The sequence below is a fragment of the Cibotium barometz genome, chromosome 65 (assembly GCF_041138505.1).
Source record: "Cibotium barometz isolate CiBa-2024 chromosome 65, ASM4113850v1, whole genome shotgun sequence".
Lineage (NCBI taxonomy): Eukaryota > Viridiplantae > Streptophyta > Polypodiopsida > Cyatheales > Cibotiaceae > Cibotium > Cibotium barometz.
This window is the reverse complement of record NC_141110.1, coordinates 485,755-502,028: the sequence shown is the minus strand read 5'-3', so window position 1 is coordinate 502,028 and position 16,274 is coordinate 485,755. Positions and strand designations below refer to the sequence as shown.

At 39.8% G+C, this 16,274-nt stretch overlaps 2 protein-coding genes across 2 annotated transcripts; both read left to right on the top strand.

Moving 5' to 3' along the window:
* Window positions 1-12,141: 12,141 nt before the first annotated feature.
* On the top strand, window positions 12,142-13,819 carry LOC147602822 (uncharacterized). Its single transcript, XM_086797195.1, has 4 exons — window positions 12,142-13,356; window positions 13,435-13,502; window positions 13,587-13,669; window positions 13,762-13,819. Exons 1-4 carry the CDS (start codon window positions 12,177-12,179, stop codon window positions 13,817-13,819), a joined length of 1,389 nt encoding a protein of 462 aa, XP_086653321.1. The 5' UTR covers window positions 12,142-12,176.
* A 49-nt stretch (window positions 13,820-13,868) lies between these two features.
* LOC147602821 (uncharacterized) lies at window positions 13,869-15,670 on the top strand. Its single transcript, XM_086797194.1, has 5 exons — window positions 13,869-14,078; window positions 14,328-14,718; window positions 14,807-14,982; window positions 15,181-15,510; window positions 15,620-15,670. Exons 1-5 carry the CDS (start codon window positions 13,869-13,871, stop codon window positions 15,668-15,670), a joined length of 1,158 nt encoding a protein of 385 aa, XP_086653320.1.
* Window positions 15,671-16,274: the final 604 nt, after the last annotated feature.

The following is a 16,274-nucleotide window of genomic DNA, read 5'->3' as shown; positions in this document are numbered from 1 at the left end:
TTATGCCTTCTACACAAATTGATCTAGAATCAATTTGACTAGGGCGCAGCTTCATTTCTCGTTGATTTACTTTGCATAACCATGCATTGTCCTTTCAATCGCTCTTTCCATTTCTGTTTCCAACTGGGTCCCTCAAGCTCCTTAAAACGGGCTTGTTTGCTCGGAGGAAAAAACACGTGTTTCCATTCATTACCAGAAAAAGAAAAAAAACGATCTAAGTGGGTCAGTCGATCTTGGATCTTGCTCAATAGATCCTATCTTTGCGTATCTCACTGCGTTTGTTTAACGGTGCGGGGTCCATCGCTTCGCCTAGTCCTTGAACCTCTGGTAGCACTTGGTTGCACCCATTCTTTCTTCGCATGACTTAATGCATGCAAGAAGTATCTGTTTCATAAAGGCAACGTTTCCCCCGAGACATGCATTGCCAAGGGAGCGATGCCTCCTAGGCTTTCTAGGTGAGAAGAATGACTCAAACAAGAAGGCTATGAATGAGCAATGCTTTGAATGCCTTGGGATCCTGGAGTAAAAGGATTCGAATTTTTGCGTTGGTACCAGAAACCGATGCCTTACCGCTTGGCTATACTCCATACAATGGTAATCGGGGAAAAGAAGCAAAACTCAGAAAACGGGCGGGCTAAACCCGAGCTGAACCCGAGCTGGGCACAGCAAAGCGAAAGACTGGCAAGTTGGGTATGGCAAGTAAATAGGCTTACTAGGGATCGAACCTATAATATTACCATTATGAGCGGTACGTTTCAACCAATTAAGCTATAAGCCCATTGTTAGCCCTCTCTGGTAATGGAGTCAATAGATTTGTTGAGGGGAAAGCGGGAAGGGAAACAATCGTTCGCATATTTCCCAATTTTTTTTCGCTCCTTCTGTTCCTCTTGTTGAGAATAAGAACTCAGAGGCTTCTATTTTCTCCTCACCTCTGAGGTTTGGACTTCTCCTGAGACATTTGGCAATGTGGGAGATTGTATTTGCCTATAATCTCCAACCCCGCACAACCAATTGGCTATGAAATGGGGAGCGTTTTTCCCTTTACCTTTGAATCAAGTCTCAAACACTATGAAACTTGGGGGGGCGACCCCTGCAGGGGACGTGTGCTGTGGGCCACCCCTAAAGCAGATAGAGCTAGAATCGGATCGTGAAAGACTGATGGAATGAGTGACATGACCGAATATTTGTTTAGCTAGTGAAAGATTTTACGGGTCTTAAACGTTGCATGCTTCTCAAGGTGTTGGAGTATTGAACCTTTATTTCCTCATCACCTTGCCCGGGATTTCGTTCAATTCCTCTTACACTTTTCCAAGACTAAATGATCATTTCGAAAGGAGGATGCATCCCCCCCTTCTTCCGTATCCGCTCTTGATACTCATCGTCCCCCCCTTCCACCCACCATAGTGCTCCCCCATCCGTTACTTCACCTCAATGCGCTCCTACCCGCGTAACATTACGAGAGGGTTAAGAACAGCAACGACGACGATGTAGCAAGGGAAAGCTAAATAAAAAGGGCTATAGGAATATGAAGGACTCCCTTCATTGAAAAAGAAAGTGTCGATTGTCTATTCTTTAGGCACTCATGGGAAACTAATCTCTCCTAGAGGCCACGTGTGGGAAGTATTTGTTTCTAACAATCCCAAAGTCTTTAAGGTTTCGACCATTTTAACCATTAGGATGCTCCAAAAGCACTGGAGTACAGTAAGGAAACACTGGTGTCAAAGCATTCTTTGGGAGCCACATCCTATTCTTCCTTGATGGATGATTTGCCTCGTCTGATGCTGTCGTGTGAAAGTTGTTTTCATGATTTAGAAATTCAACTGATTTTAGGTAATCCATCTTTATGTGGCACGACATGAAAGGTGCTATGAAAAACACTTAACCGACCAAAATACGTGAAATGGATAAATCGATTTGGTTAGGGCATTCTTTAGAACTTACTTTAGGAAGAATCATCCAGGGCTGCAGTTGCGGTTTCTTCTTTCTCGTATCCATAACATTTTTCCTTTCAAAAGCTGGCAAATCGGAGTCTTTTTCGGGTGACCATGCCCTATTCAACGTGCTGCCAGTAGACACGGATATGCTCCGTGCCTGCTCTATAGGCACATCATGGTGAGGCCCGAGTGCCACTTCTCCCTCCTTTCGTTTACAGAGAGCGGATTACCTATCTATTGGGGACGAAAGACTGAACGACATCCCGACAAAAAACGTGGGACCTTTCAAATCTTATCTTATTATTATGACCCAACCATTCGTAGCAGGTAACACCGGCGAGATCTGAAAAGAAGTCAGCGGGCCCATACCACTTGCCTACCTTTTAGGAACCGAGAAGCACTTGGCGAATGCCAAGTACAATGGAAGGAGCCTATGCATTTGTCATGCCCTTCAAAACAAAAAAAACTTTAAAGTAAGCAAGTTTTACGTGACTACACTGAAAAGCAAGTTTTACGTGAGTACATTGAAAAGCAAGCCATTTTCCTCTCTACAAACTCCAGGAGGAGGGAGTGGACCCTGGGGAAGGAAGGGCCACACAGGGAACTTGTGAGGGCATTTCCACCCTCCTTTCGGCGATCATTATCGCCACGTTGACCACACTGAAAAACCCATAATTTTCAATTCTATCATTCTCTCTCTACTAGAAGTATTTGTAATGCTGCACAGCATCCGTAGCTCAATCGAATAGAGCAACAACCTTCTAAGTTGAAGGTCACAGGTTCAAGTTTTGTAGGATGCAGAAAGTGCACATTAGATCATATACCTATGGGAATGCTTTGCCCTTTCAGGGCTGGCGGGTTCTTCCTTTCAACCAAACTTGCATCATGCTTCGGTCACTTTTTGTTATAGTGGTATATGGGGTTACTCGCCCTCCCTTCACTTCTTAAACAGCCATGATTACTAAGAACCAATGCTGAGCGCATTTTTATGAAACCCTTCAATTTATCATGGCTTGCAGTCCACTTGAACAATTTGCTATTGTTCCATTGGTTCCCAAATGGATACATAGATTTCGAATAGCAAAGAAGCCACTCCGAACTATCCATTCCAATTATTGTGGTTTTTGAGGTATCATACCAATACACGTCTTGGAATTTTGATCGATATTCGTGGAGTTGATTATCCCTCTCAAGAATGAAGATTTGGAGTAGTCCATAACTCACCAAGCATTCGATATAACTCATGCATTCGTGTACTAATCGGTGTGGATGAGAGACGTGCGGGATAGATTTGGTGGTTACGGTTTTGAGGGTCACTCATTATATGAAAAGACTTTCCTTCAAGTGGATATGTGGAAGTACATCACGATGATTCGGAGAAACGTGTGGTTCTTGAACCGATGGAGATGGCTTAAGAATTTTGCTATTCTCATTTGGCCAATCCTTGGCGACTAATGCCACCCAGATCCTTTTGTAATTTCGCTAGTCCTTGGTGGCTAATGCCGGCCAGATCTTTTTGTACATCTCCGAGTTCACCTAGCGAAGAAACAAAAAAAGATTGGAAAAAAGTACTGGTAGAGATCTAGGGGATCGAGAAATTAATATTACACATACAGAAAGTGGTGCAAGATATTGATGTTGCCACCTTTAAACATGCTCATGAGCATAAGCTCAAGAGAATAAGAGTTATGAAAACATCTCTCTAGCTCCGCGGTTCGGGTATCTAAACTCGTGGTTGCGGGAGTTCAGATGGGTGAGCCGAGTGAAAGGAAACTATCCGGCCGGTTTGGAGAGCACTTTGCCAGGCTACGCATCTGAAGTAAGCAAAGAGAATAGTTTTATTCTGTCCCATTGGACTAAGTTTACAGCTTGAATGCCGGATTTTTGACTCTACCCATTTGGATGGGTGTTTACCCCGAAACGTTTCTAGAGTGTATGCATTCTTCCGTGAGTAACTTAATGCAACACGAGTTCAAATCAGCTTGTTTTTGATGTCACAAAATACTTATATGGCTTTTAACCTCACTTTAGGTAGCGTCCTTTTGATTGGAGCCTAGAGGTAAAACATAACAGAAGTTTACCTCGCTGCCACTGTGTCTTCCATCCCTGCTTAAACAGATTCATTCTGCGCATTCCTCCTTACAAGAAAAGGCTTCAAATATCTAGGAAATTCTTGCGTTCCATCCTTCCTAGGCCCGCGGTTGGACGGATAAACGTGGCATGTGATGGCCCAAAGGGAAGAGGGATCCCAAGCCGAGGACAAATGAAGGGATTGGGAGATCAAAAACATAGTATTTGCTCAAGAGGGAAGGGTTTCCTTACCGGAACTAGGAATGCTAGAACCATAAATGTTGGAACGAACACTTGAATATTGTATGGAAATGCTGAAATGTACGGAAATGCTATCAAGTTCATTGCACCCTATCACTATAGGGGATCAATATTTAACCGAGTTCGCGGCGGGTATGTTTCATTGAAAATGACACCAACCTGCAGGCTAGATTGGTTTTGCCAGGGGATGTTGGAGAAGCCCATCCCTGTAAGCTCCCTTTCCAACACGCTTTTGCCCTCTACCCATTCCGATCTAGGTTCGTTCAGGGAATTGCAGAACAATACTACATTCACAAGTAATAAGGGTAGTCTGGGCATAAGTAGGGCTCATGTGGGGAAACCGCTACAAAGAGAATGGAATGACCGCCAACTCCTATTCAATCTACTTATGTGGGGGAATGCTTGTGTAAAGAGGCTTTCTTGCCTACAGACCCAACTCCACGTGTTATTGATTGCATTTCCTGCTGTCTGTCTGATTAAACTCACAGTACTAGTTATTGAAGCATTTATGCCACCGTGGTGGTTAGTTACCAATCCAGTGCTTCGCTTTGCCTATCCTGCACTTCTCGTCTTTTATGATGTATGGGTCTAGGAGTTGAATGAACACCCACGAGTGGACTGACTGTTTGATCATAGCATGAAATCCTCGGATTGATCCCCCTCAACATTGAAGTGGCACCCCCCTTAGTCACTGTGCTGGAAACCTACTGTCTCGAGGGGAATAGAGCAACGTTGTCATCAAGCCTATTATGGTCAGATTACTCGTATCAAAACTCATCCAACACTCACGGATCGATTGCCCTTATCCAAGAAATCTTTCTGGATGGCATCCCACGCACACACGCAAAAGCCCCGCGGCAATGAAGAGCTAGCGTAGCTTTTTGAAGGGTTGAACCACTAGCGGGAGACAAAAACTAGCACTCCCGTACTGGCTAGGTTTCTCCCGACAGGCTATTAGCATTCCTTGCAGTGTATGGGTTTCTTCCATCACGTCACTGCCGCATCGCTCATGCTTTGCACTTGCTTATTCTACACGCTTGCTCGTCTCGCAGGAGGGCACACCACAATTCGGGTTTGGTTGCACTCGACCTAAATTAAGAAACTAAAGGCATGAAAGCTGCCCGCCCGCCCTGAGGGTAGGGGTTGCCTCCTTAAGTAGTACTTGATTGCTTCGCGCACGCACCTCGCTGTTGGTGCCACTATATGGAGCACACCGCAACCATATTAGGCAAATAAGACTTGCCTACTTACCGCAATTGAACAATGCGATCGAACACGAATACAAGCTCTTGGAACCAACCGAAAAACAAATCTGTGGCATTGAGGGCTGATGAGCGAAGGAACACTTCTATTCGGCCCACCTACAGTCAACAAAATCTCTATCATCAAACTCAAGAGCATGGCGGAAACTAGTCAAATTCAAATAAAGGTGCATGCTTGGGTTGCTCTTGGCTATAGAACAAGAATAAGGAACATATAATTTGCACTTCTCGGGCTGGCATTTCACTCATATATGGGTGAAAGCCTACACCTCCCCTAGCCTAATGCTCCTTCCCTTGGGGAAGAGCAGGGTTGTAGGCTTCAGTTCAACACCTCGTTTAGTCCTATCTTTCACAGAAAAATGCTTCCTCGATGACATGCAAGTCGAAAGAGTGATCTTCGTTTAGGAAGCCGTAGAAGCTGATGGTGGACATAGCTAGAGGCTAGGGACAGAACGTGTTAGCTGCTACAATGCTACATGCCAAGCTAAAAGGAAGACTACATACGTACAAACAACTAGCATCATAGAAGACGTCGAGAGCTATACAAGATTACCATTGATGCCACATCACAAGACATTTGCAGGGTTCATTTACATGGATGATTTGGTTGCTCGAGGGTGGCATCAAACCAGTGTATGTTTTTGATGGTGGTAATCCACTATCTAAGAGCTATTATAACTCAATGAAGAGACTATGTGTGAGCTTGTTGATGTTGTCAAGAGCTGCTTGGTTGTTTGTGATGATGTTAAGCTTACTGCTATTGTCAAGACCCTTTGATGCCCTCTCAGGTGATAGTAGTAAACCTAGGAATGGCTATGCCAATAAACACTAAAGCAATGTCCTTTGCTGAGCCTCCAACAAGGGCAATGATCATGATTGCTTTGATCATCAATCTTTTGCATGCATCCATGGAAATTATCTTGCATACATCAAACTGCCTTTCATTCTACATAAAACTTTTCTAAATTAACCAAGATTAATCACTTATAATAGGATAAGTACTAACCTTGTATTGTTTGCCTAATTCTTCACTAGCAAACTGTGTAAATGGCTCTTAAGCATCAAATTGTATGAAGTTTACATAAACCTTGCAAGATCACAGTATTGTGGCATTAAGATTTGCAATAAACCACAAAAACTATTGCAAGATTTTGTCTACAGTCAAGTGTTTTGTTCTCTATAACCTTTCTTATAAAACATTTTTTGCAAGATAACAATAGAGAAAAGATAAAGATTGAAAGATTGTTCACGACCACTCACTGTTGTCCATTCTTCTCAAGATTTGATTTCTGCATTGTGTCTTTACATTTTCTTGACAAATTTGCACAATCTTCAGTATTTTGCACTATTCCATGCAAAATCTTTGAAAAAATGTACACATCCATCTTTGAAAACTATGAATTGCTCCCAAAAATCTACACAGGAACTAAAATCTTTGCACAGCAGCGTGAAAAATTCTACACATCAATCTGAAAACTCTACACAATAATCCGAATCTTATGCACAATAATATGAAATTTATGCACATTAATCTAAAATTTTTATACTATAATCTAAAATTTTCGCACTAGATCTTACTACACAACAGTTGTATTTTGCAATTGTATTGTGCAATTGTATAGTGCATACTTCTTAAATCTACACCAAGATTTTGCACAACAATCTTGAAACGACATCAAATTTCTGCACAACAACCTTCTTCTTGCAATATTCTTTCAAGAACTCAAACATTTGGCAATCTAGGGTTTCAATCTTGAAGAAATAAGATCCCTAAGGATTAATCTTTGAAAATATATGCTCCCTAAGCAAGGTAATGCAAAAATCATTCAATACTGGTTGTTGAAATTTTTGTAAACCCTAATTTTGAAAATCAAGATCATGATCAAGAAAATGTATTTTGAAAATTGAGTTAACAATAATCTAAAAAATGATTATTCTCCTAATTAAAGCATCAAGATCTAAGCCAAAAGCTCTAATACCAATGAAAGAAAGTAGTTACATCTAGATGAGCTTGAGTAGCCTAATTAGCTTGGATTAAGAAAAGGTAGAGAGATTAACACTAAGAACAATGAAAAGTGAAGTGTAATGGTAGTCCAAAGATATCAGAAGGTTCAAAGCTACAATAATCCTAGAGCACATGCCTTTTATAGTCCCAAGGCCCATGTGTCCTATTCTCACATGTAAATGATCCTAAGCCCATATGCCTACTAGCCCATCCCATGTACATGTGCATCCTAAAAATACTTTGTTATACACACACACACACACACACACACACACACATATACACACATACATATATATATACATACATATATATACATATATTTATGTACATACATATATATACATATATTTATGTACATACATATATATATACATACATATATTTATGTACATACATATATATATATACATATATATATATACATATATATATATATATATATATATACATACATACATACATACATACATACATATATATATATACATATATACATACATACATATATATATATACATACATACATACATATATATATATATATATATATATATATGTATATATATACACATATATACACACACACACACACACACACACATCATGTGTGTGTGTGTATGTACATACATATATATGTGTATATATAAATATCTATACATATATATATATACACACACATATATATATATATGTATATCATGTCATGTATGGTGTATATATATGTGGGTATAAGGTAGATGGAACCTAGGATGTTATGAAATTGGAATGGGTGCATGCTAAGTTTATTAGGGCATGTGAATGGATGAATGTAAAAGGCGGTTCAATGATTAAAATGTTGACACATGGAAAGTGCAAGGGTGCACAAGGAATAATGTGAGCATTTATGAACCCATGGATGACACAAGTGTGCTTAGAACATGTGGGTATGAAGTGAGAGTTAAATAATATGGATGTATCAAGCCTTTTTCCATAATGGAACTCATGGATTCTTAATCAATACTAATTTACATCTTAACCACCATGATTAGCATCAATCTTGTGCCTTAATAATGCCTTTTTCCACGTTTCATCCACCATGGTTCTATCTTGCAATGCTCACATATCACATAGCATGCTTAAATCTTACTTTTGTCAACATGGTATGAGAGCTAGGTTCACCATAAGTCTACTACAAAAAATCGTAGGTGTGCAATTCACCTACAACTTTACAAGTTCCTATTGCACTCCAAAAAATGCTCAGCTAGTAGTGCTTGCCAACACTCTTGTTAGACTGTAATTTTCATCATCATCACATGTATGTTGCTGAATAATTAGTTGGATCTTTCACATACATTAATCAAGCTTGTAAACCTTAATTCACATTATCAAATTCAACTTTTATCATGTTATGAGTGATGCTAAGTCGTTCTTATGTTGTTGTGGGTGGTGGCAAGACCACTCACAAGAGATTTAGGTGCTCAAATGACAAGTTGGCAAGGCCTCCCATGTTTATTTACCTTAGCTACACGTAGGGACAAAGATCATAATTGAGGTAAATACACTCACCCTAGATTCGAAATCAATTGACGAGGGCGTCAATTCCATAAAGGGGGGGTGTATGTGATTGTTGGGAAAATTATTCAAATGTGGTTTATGGGAGTTGCATTCTTAGAAGGGAGTTTCATGTGTGAATGTTTAGAATAATCCTTTTTAAAAAGAATTGAAAACTAATCTCTCAAATGATAGAGCTATTGATTGGGAGAATAAGATTTATTGCTTTTTTGTCATATCATGTGAAACCATAAACATATATAAAGCAAAGTTCTTAAGTAGAATTAGCTAATTAGTGTTGATCATCATATTGCTATCTTATATGTAAACTAATAACTTATAATATTTAAGAAACGAATTTTACAACAATGTTGAATGTTTAAAAGTCATTCATTGTTATGAAAATTTGTGGAAATCTTAAATTTTAAGTGATTATATTTAAGTTTTATCACCTTGAAATAATCACATGTAACTTCTAATATTGTTTAATACTTTCTTTTGCAAAAGTTTAAGTACATTAATAAACACTAAGTGAAACAAAAGGGAAAAAAAACTCTCATGTCTCACGAGGGAATTTTATTTAAGGGGACTTTTAACCATCACGAATGTGGGAATTAAATTGATCAAGTGAGAAAAACGATGCGAAAAGTTAAAAAAAAGTCGCACATGCCTCATAATTGTTGAGTCCCCCGCAGAACTTGGTTGGTAAAAGAGTATTAAACGCTCATTTTTAATTCATAGTTACTTTGCCGACTTACCAAAATACATTAAAAATACAAATTTACTTATGAAGTACATTTTGAACTGTCCAGTCATATGCTTCTGCCTCTGACTTAGCAAGTTGGCATGGGACTCAGGTGTAAGGAAATGCTGTTTATGAAAAAAAAAAAGTCTCACATGCCTGAGAAGGAAATGCTCAACCTATAGTTCATCTTTGAAGTGGTAATTATAAGGAAATTTTCATGTGGTTTGCACACCTAAATCTATTGTGAGTGGTCTTGCCAACATCCACAACATAAGAACGACTTAGCATCACTCATAACATGATAAAAGTAAAGTGAATTAAGGTTTTACAAGCTTGATTAATGTATGTGAAAGCTCAAACTAATTATTCAGCAACATACCTGTGACGATAATGAAAACTGCAGTCCAGCGAGAGCTGTTGGTTTTGTTTTGTTTTTCGAGCCTGGGTCAGAGACGAACGCGTTCGTTTCTGAGACTCGCGAGCTGTTGGCATGCACTACTAGATGAGCATTGTTTGGACTGCAACAAGAACCTGCAGGCGAATTGAACGCCTATGATTTTTTTGTAGTAGACTTCAATTCGTGACTGCTAAATTATGAGTTTATCAAACATTGCATGAACAATATGGGCTTTATATTTGTGTGGAAATTATTAATCATACAATTCAATATTTTCTTGGCGCAGCTAACTCTTGGATATGCGTTTGTCAACTTTACGAATTCCTCAGCGACCCTTCAACTTTACCAGGCGTTTCCACAACCGTCAGAAGTGGAACGGTTTTCTCACCAGAAGAGTCTGCCAGATCTTTTCCAAGTATTGACTTAAATTATGCGCATTTAGCAAAATATAATCACAAGAGCTAGCGTAGGTTTCGCCCCGCACACACATGAATCTTCGATCGCATCGCTTTGCTAAAGTATTAACCACGCACATATAATTTTGGACCATTAATCATGCAGGGTCTTCAAGCACTGCAGTCACATTTCCGCAAATCAAATATCGAATGCGACCTGGGGGAATTCTTGCCGATCACTGCACTCACATTTCCGCAAATTGAAAATCAGTAATACCAAGAAAGCCATTGCTGCCAAAAACAAATGTCAAAAGAGGTGCAAGCATGAGCGCTTCGCGAACCAAACGGTGGCCGTTTTGGTGCTGGCGATGGCTGGCGTTTAGCTCAGGCGTAGCCCCCCCTTATTTTTTAAATCTCTCTTCTTCAGTCACCTAACCTGCTACACGAGGCTGGGGTGGGGACTTACACGAGGCTAGGGCAGCAGTCCCCACCCCCCTCGTCGCTATATCGCACGGTGCTTTTAATAGGCGCCTCAGGTGGGATCGACGGCTGAGACGAGCGCGCGATTCTCGGCCGTCCGATCACATGGGATCAAAAACTAAACTAGGACGAGCAATCGACGGCTGAGACGAGCGCGCGATTCTCGGCCGTCGGATCACATGCGATTAAAAACTAAACTACGATCATCACAGCGCGAACTGGGAGAAAAATTTCCGCCGTCGGATCAAGCTAAACTGGCAGCGCGATTCGTGGCCGTCGGATAACACCTGTAAAACCTAGCTGGTGAGGGAGACGGAGGATTTGGAGACGGAGGAGTCTGAATGACAAAGCATAACAAGCACTCGGCCGTAGTAGAGGTATGTGAAAAAACATTCTTATGTTTTGTTCGTCAATGGTCATTAGAGACAATGCGTTGGTTTACATAACTAGAGATAATTAACATTTCAAAGGCATATCCAAACGATGATGATTTATGAGACTGATGCATAAACTTGGAGTTTATTGACAATGCAACAACTCCTCCAAACGCATATGCCAAGTTGCCAACAATGATGATTTTATGGATTGACTTTCAATAGTGTGTCCTTTGTATAGCATGATATATGGCATTTTTTGTATTGCATTTTTTTTGAATCTTAATCATTTTTCAAGATTTTCTTCTTAAGAAATCTATTGGTTGCATGTAGCGTTCAATTAATCAGGTTTGAGCGTCTTTCATTGTCATTCAAAAAATGCCCGCTTCCACCTTGTCATATGTTCCTTCCACCACCCCTTTTGATCCCTTTTACTCAAAGAAGCTTGCTTAACATTCAAGGTAATTTGCTCTCTCTCTCTCTCTCTCTCTCTCTCCCTTGTCTCTAAATCACTCAGTCTATTTGATATGTGGTAGGAAAATCAAAAAACAAGGTCTACGCAGTAAAATAAGAAAAGTAAGGAAAGTAGGACTGTGTAGTAAACTAGGACTGTGAGCAAACTACGACAGTCTAAGGGATAGATGAATAGCATTATATTAAGAAAATTTTTTCGCGTTTTCAAACATGATAACTTTTTAAATATGTCCATGTGTGTGTAGGATGAGCTTGTGGATTGAAGATCGTGGGATTGAAGATGGCCCAAGTGAGCAAACTACGATCGAAGAATACTTGGTGCCTGATACAAGTAGCCAAGAATCTAGTTGGAGTCAAGAAGAGGATGGTTTCTTTGCACAAAGGGTTGAAAGCAAAGAAATTGAAGAAAGTGCCAAAGAGTCACTTAATCCACTGCTTTATCTATCGCCTATATATTTCTCCTTTGATAGGAGAAGTTATGATGTGATGGTCAGTGTTATTCAAGGGAATTTGTCGATGACCATTGAGAGTCTTAAGACTTTCGATTCTAGAGGAATCCTTGATCTGAAGAAATGGAGGCGAATGAAGGAAAATCTTTGCTTGGATCAGAATCAAGATGGCTCCCTTGTGCTTTGCTTAAAGTCATTTCCAAATTTAAGGATATCATGCATAGAGGAATGGGAGAATATTGTCATGACATGTCATAATATATTGGAGTGTGGAGATCATAGAGGGATAAAGGAAACCCTTGAAACCATTAAAGAAACATGGTGTGTTGACATTCGTCAACATGGAATCCCTATTTCTTATGTAAAGGACTTCATTAATTCTTGTGCTTGCAGAAACATGGTAAAAGGAGTTGATGGAGATTCTATTCCACGTTGGCTTCAAAAGAACCCAAAAAGAGAACCCACTACCATTTTGAATATTGATAGCTCTAATGTGGAGAGGCATTTGATAGAGATAATGATAGAGCACAAAGTGAGGCTTGTGAAAGTTCGCTCAACAAAAAACCAAGGGCCATCAAAGAGGGTTGTTGATTACTTGTGCCATAGAGGTGGAGAACCTAGTCAAAAGGGGACACTAAGGAGATTGAGGACCTCAAAGAAGTGTCACTGTCCATTTAAGGTACAAGTGGAGTATTTGAATACAAAAGACAAAGCAATTATTTCATTATATGCTTCTCATAAGGGACATGTTCCTGGCACTCGAAATGATCTATATCATTTGCCAGTCCATCCTATTGTCATTGAGCGTTGTATAGAGGATTTGTTTGACATTGGTAGCTCTCGCCATGTAGCAAGGATGTCACTCTCAAAAGAGAGATTGCATATGGAGAAATCTTCAGACCTAGATCGCACGATCTTTAGGTTTTTCATGATTCCAAAAGAGGTCTCCATGTTGTCATACCAAGTACGCAATCAAGGTAGAATTCTAATACTCATTGACATTCGTGGTTTCTTTTCTATGTGAATAGATATTCTTGACATTCATGTTATTGCAGACAAAGCTACAGAAGATGATTGGGCATTGATGTACATGGAATGCTTGAAACTAAAGACACAAAACAAGGTGAGTTTGGTGGTTTTTCTTGACATCATTGGAGTTCCTTTATTTCTTACCATACATTCTTAATTACAAGTTTCGTGGATATAGGTGCTATATTGTCAGCCCTACAATCCTCAAGCGAAGGAAGACAAAGACAAACCATTCATTCTTATTATTCAAGATACATGGATGTTACAAATGGCACTTCGATTCTCCTTGCATAACTCATGGGCTATTGATAGAACTTTCAAGACAAATAAATTTGGCCTACCATTATATGCAGCTGTGCTACCAAACCAACTTGGAGTTGGCATTCCAGTGTGGTGTATGATGTGCACTAATGACCCAGGCTCTCATCAAGAGAGCATTGCCTTGGAGATTACTATGAAAATGGTTTTTTCAAGAATGGGAGATATTCGTCCTACAGCTCTAGTCATTGACAAGTGTCCACAAGAACTACAGCCATTGCTTAAGGTGGTTGACGAAGATCCCCATTGTTGGGTTCAACAAGAGCAAGAAACTCGCCAACAAGTTGCATGCCATGTCATCCTATGTTGGTTCCATGCTAAGAAAGCTTGGGTTGAGAATTTGTTACCACAAGTAAGAGATTGCAATATTTCAAGGCTATGGACTGTGGGTATACATTTAACTAGGACTGGATAGTAAACTAGGACTGTGCATTAACTAGGACTGGATAGTAAACTAGGACTGTGCATTAACTAGGACTGTGCAGTAAACTAGGACTATGCAGTAACACAGTACTTCGTAATTGAGAGTAGCTTAGGATGTTTGATTTAATATGAGTTTTGGGTTATAATTTAACCTCTAAAAAAAATGTGAAAAATGCAGGTTTCGAAAGAACTGCAAGATGAGATCTACACATCAATGTCAAATCTCATGCACTCGGTCACAGAAATGGAATTCGAACAGAAGTATCAACATTTCTTACAATGTTACAATGCCCATGACAATATCATTCGATATGTGACAAATGGTTGGTGTGGGTCGACTTGTGTTTGGCGAAGGCGATGGCCAAAATTTGGCCGATTGTTCTCTTATGGGAATGTTGATACTACTAACTTGGTGGAGCACCTATGGCAATACATAAAATACACTCTCTTGGATGCACAAATCAATCGGTCCATGCTTGAACTTATACATGCTCTTGTGGGTGATTCAAAGACTGGCAGGCGCATGGGTGGAACTATGCTTGAGTTCTTCAAGCAAAAGCAAGAAATAGGTAATATCACTAGTTCTTTTAACATTTTTGCTGTATTCATTTAAAGTATCAAAAATCCTCTTCTTGACATTTGTATTTCTTGATCTAGCCGATTCTGGGCGCTTTAGTATTCGTGGATCGTCAAAGATGCACACTTCAAGGTTGTCTGCTGGGGAGAGAATATTACAACGGTTTGAAAGTGACCCCTCATCGTTGAAAGTTATCAATGAAATGGCCTTGTCGTTCAAGATTCAAAGCACCTCTTCTTCTAGCCAGTGGTATCATGTGAGTATGCAATCTAATTATTGTGATTGCCCCGATTGGACAAGTGACTGCAAGCACTTATATGGCATAAGATTGATAATGAGGCATCACTTTCCTGAGTTATACAAGTTTCTTCCCATTATTGACAATGCACGTACCTTGGGAATGGTTTCTATGGATCATGAGATTTGTGAGACTTCTGCAAGCCCTTGTAATCAGATGGACATGACAGAGGCCAACACAAGTGAAGACATTCATCTCTGCATTGAGGAATTTAGAAGAATTTTAAGTCAAATAGAGGAAGAATTGGACACAAAGGACTCTACAGAAAAAGAATTATGCTTCACACAGCTACAAACCTCAAAGGAGTACCTTTCAAATCTTATCAAGCCAAAGGAGATTGACATGCCTACAAGAGGGAATGTTCGTCAAATTCAAGCACATGTGACGACAACTAGGCTTGGCCATGGAAGGCCAAGAGAGCCTTTCAATACCATTCCAACTTCATTTCAGGAAGCTGAATTGTGTCACCCCAACAAACGAGCTCATGTATCTGGTGTATTGAGAAGAAAACATCAACGTGGTCGACATCGTATTCAATTTGATAAAAGACCACGTATTTGGTGCCCACATTGCTGCACAAAAACATTGTTGGTAGACCCCCTTTCTACCCTCTCTTGTCACACTTGCCATGGTTTATTGCCTTTAACTGAAAGACATGCTCCCGTCGGTGTTGAAGGCATCCTCATAAACAAGTATGTGCTATTATGCGATGGATTACAAAGCTTGCAATGTAAGATCATGTCTTGTTTGTATGGTGATTGTAAGGATGAGGAGAGACACTTTTCTTTGACTCTTCCAAGTGGACAAGTCCTCGAAAAGATATACGCATCGCGCGTTAGACTTGTGTTGTTGTACACTTGATATATGAGGATGGTGGCAAGTACTGTGTTATTTTTCAGTATTTGTGTGGCATTAGATGTATGTATGATCTCTCTCATTGGTAAGCCTTTCCACAAAAACTAGGACTGTGCAGTAAACTAGGTCTATGCAAAAACTAGGACAAGCCGAAGTACAAATGTTGTGAAATGGTGGCAAGTACTGTGTTATTTTTCAGTATTTGTGTGGCATTGGATGTATGTATGATCTCTCTCATTGGTAAGCCTTTCCACAAAAACTAGGACTGTGCAGTAAACTAGGTCTATGCAAAAACTAGGACAAGCCAAAGTACAAATGTTGTGAAATGGTGGCAAGTACTGTGTTATTTTTCAGTATTTGTGTGGCATTGGATGTATGTATGATCTCTCTCATTG

Bases quoted from the DNA above. Each gene is read 5' to 3' on its own strand.
- LOC147602822 (XM_086797195.1), top strand. From the start codon at position 12,177: ATGAGCTTGTGGATTGAAGATCGTGGGATTGAAGATGGCCCAAGTGAG. The intron at 13,503-13,586 runs GTGAGTTTGGTG...TCGTGGATATAG, and splicing joins AACTAAAGACACAAAACAAG to GTGCTATATTGTCAGCCCTA. The intron at 13,670-13,761 runs GTTACAAATGGC...CATTATATGCAG, and splicing joins ATTATTCAAGATACATGGAT to CTGTGCTACCAAACCAACTT.
- LOC147602821 (XM_086797194.1), top strand. From the start codon at position 13,869: ATGGTTTTTTCAAGAATGGGAGATATTCGTCCTACAGCTCTAGTCATT. The intron at 14,719-14,806 runs GTAATATCACTA...TTCTTGATCTAG, and splicing joins CAAGCAAAAGCAAGAAATAG to CCGATTCTGGGCGCTTTAGT. The intron at 15,511-15,619 runs GTATCTGGTGTA...CATTGTTGGTAG, and splicing joins ACCCCAACAAACGAGCTCAT to ACCCCCTTTCTACCCTCTCT.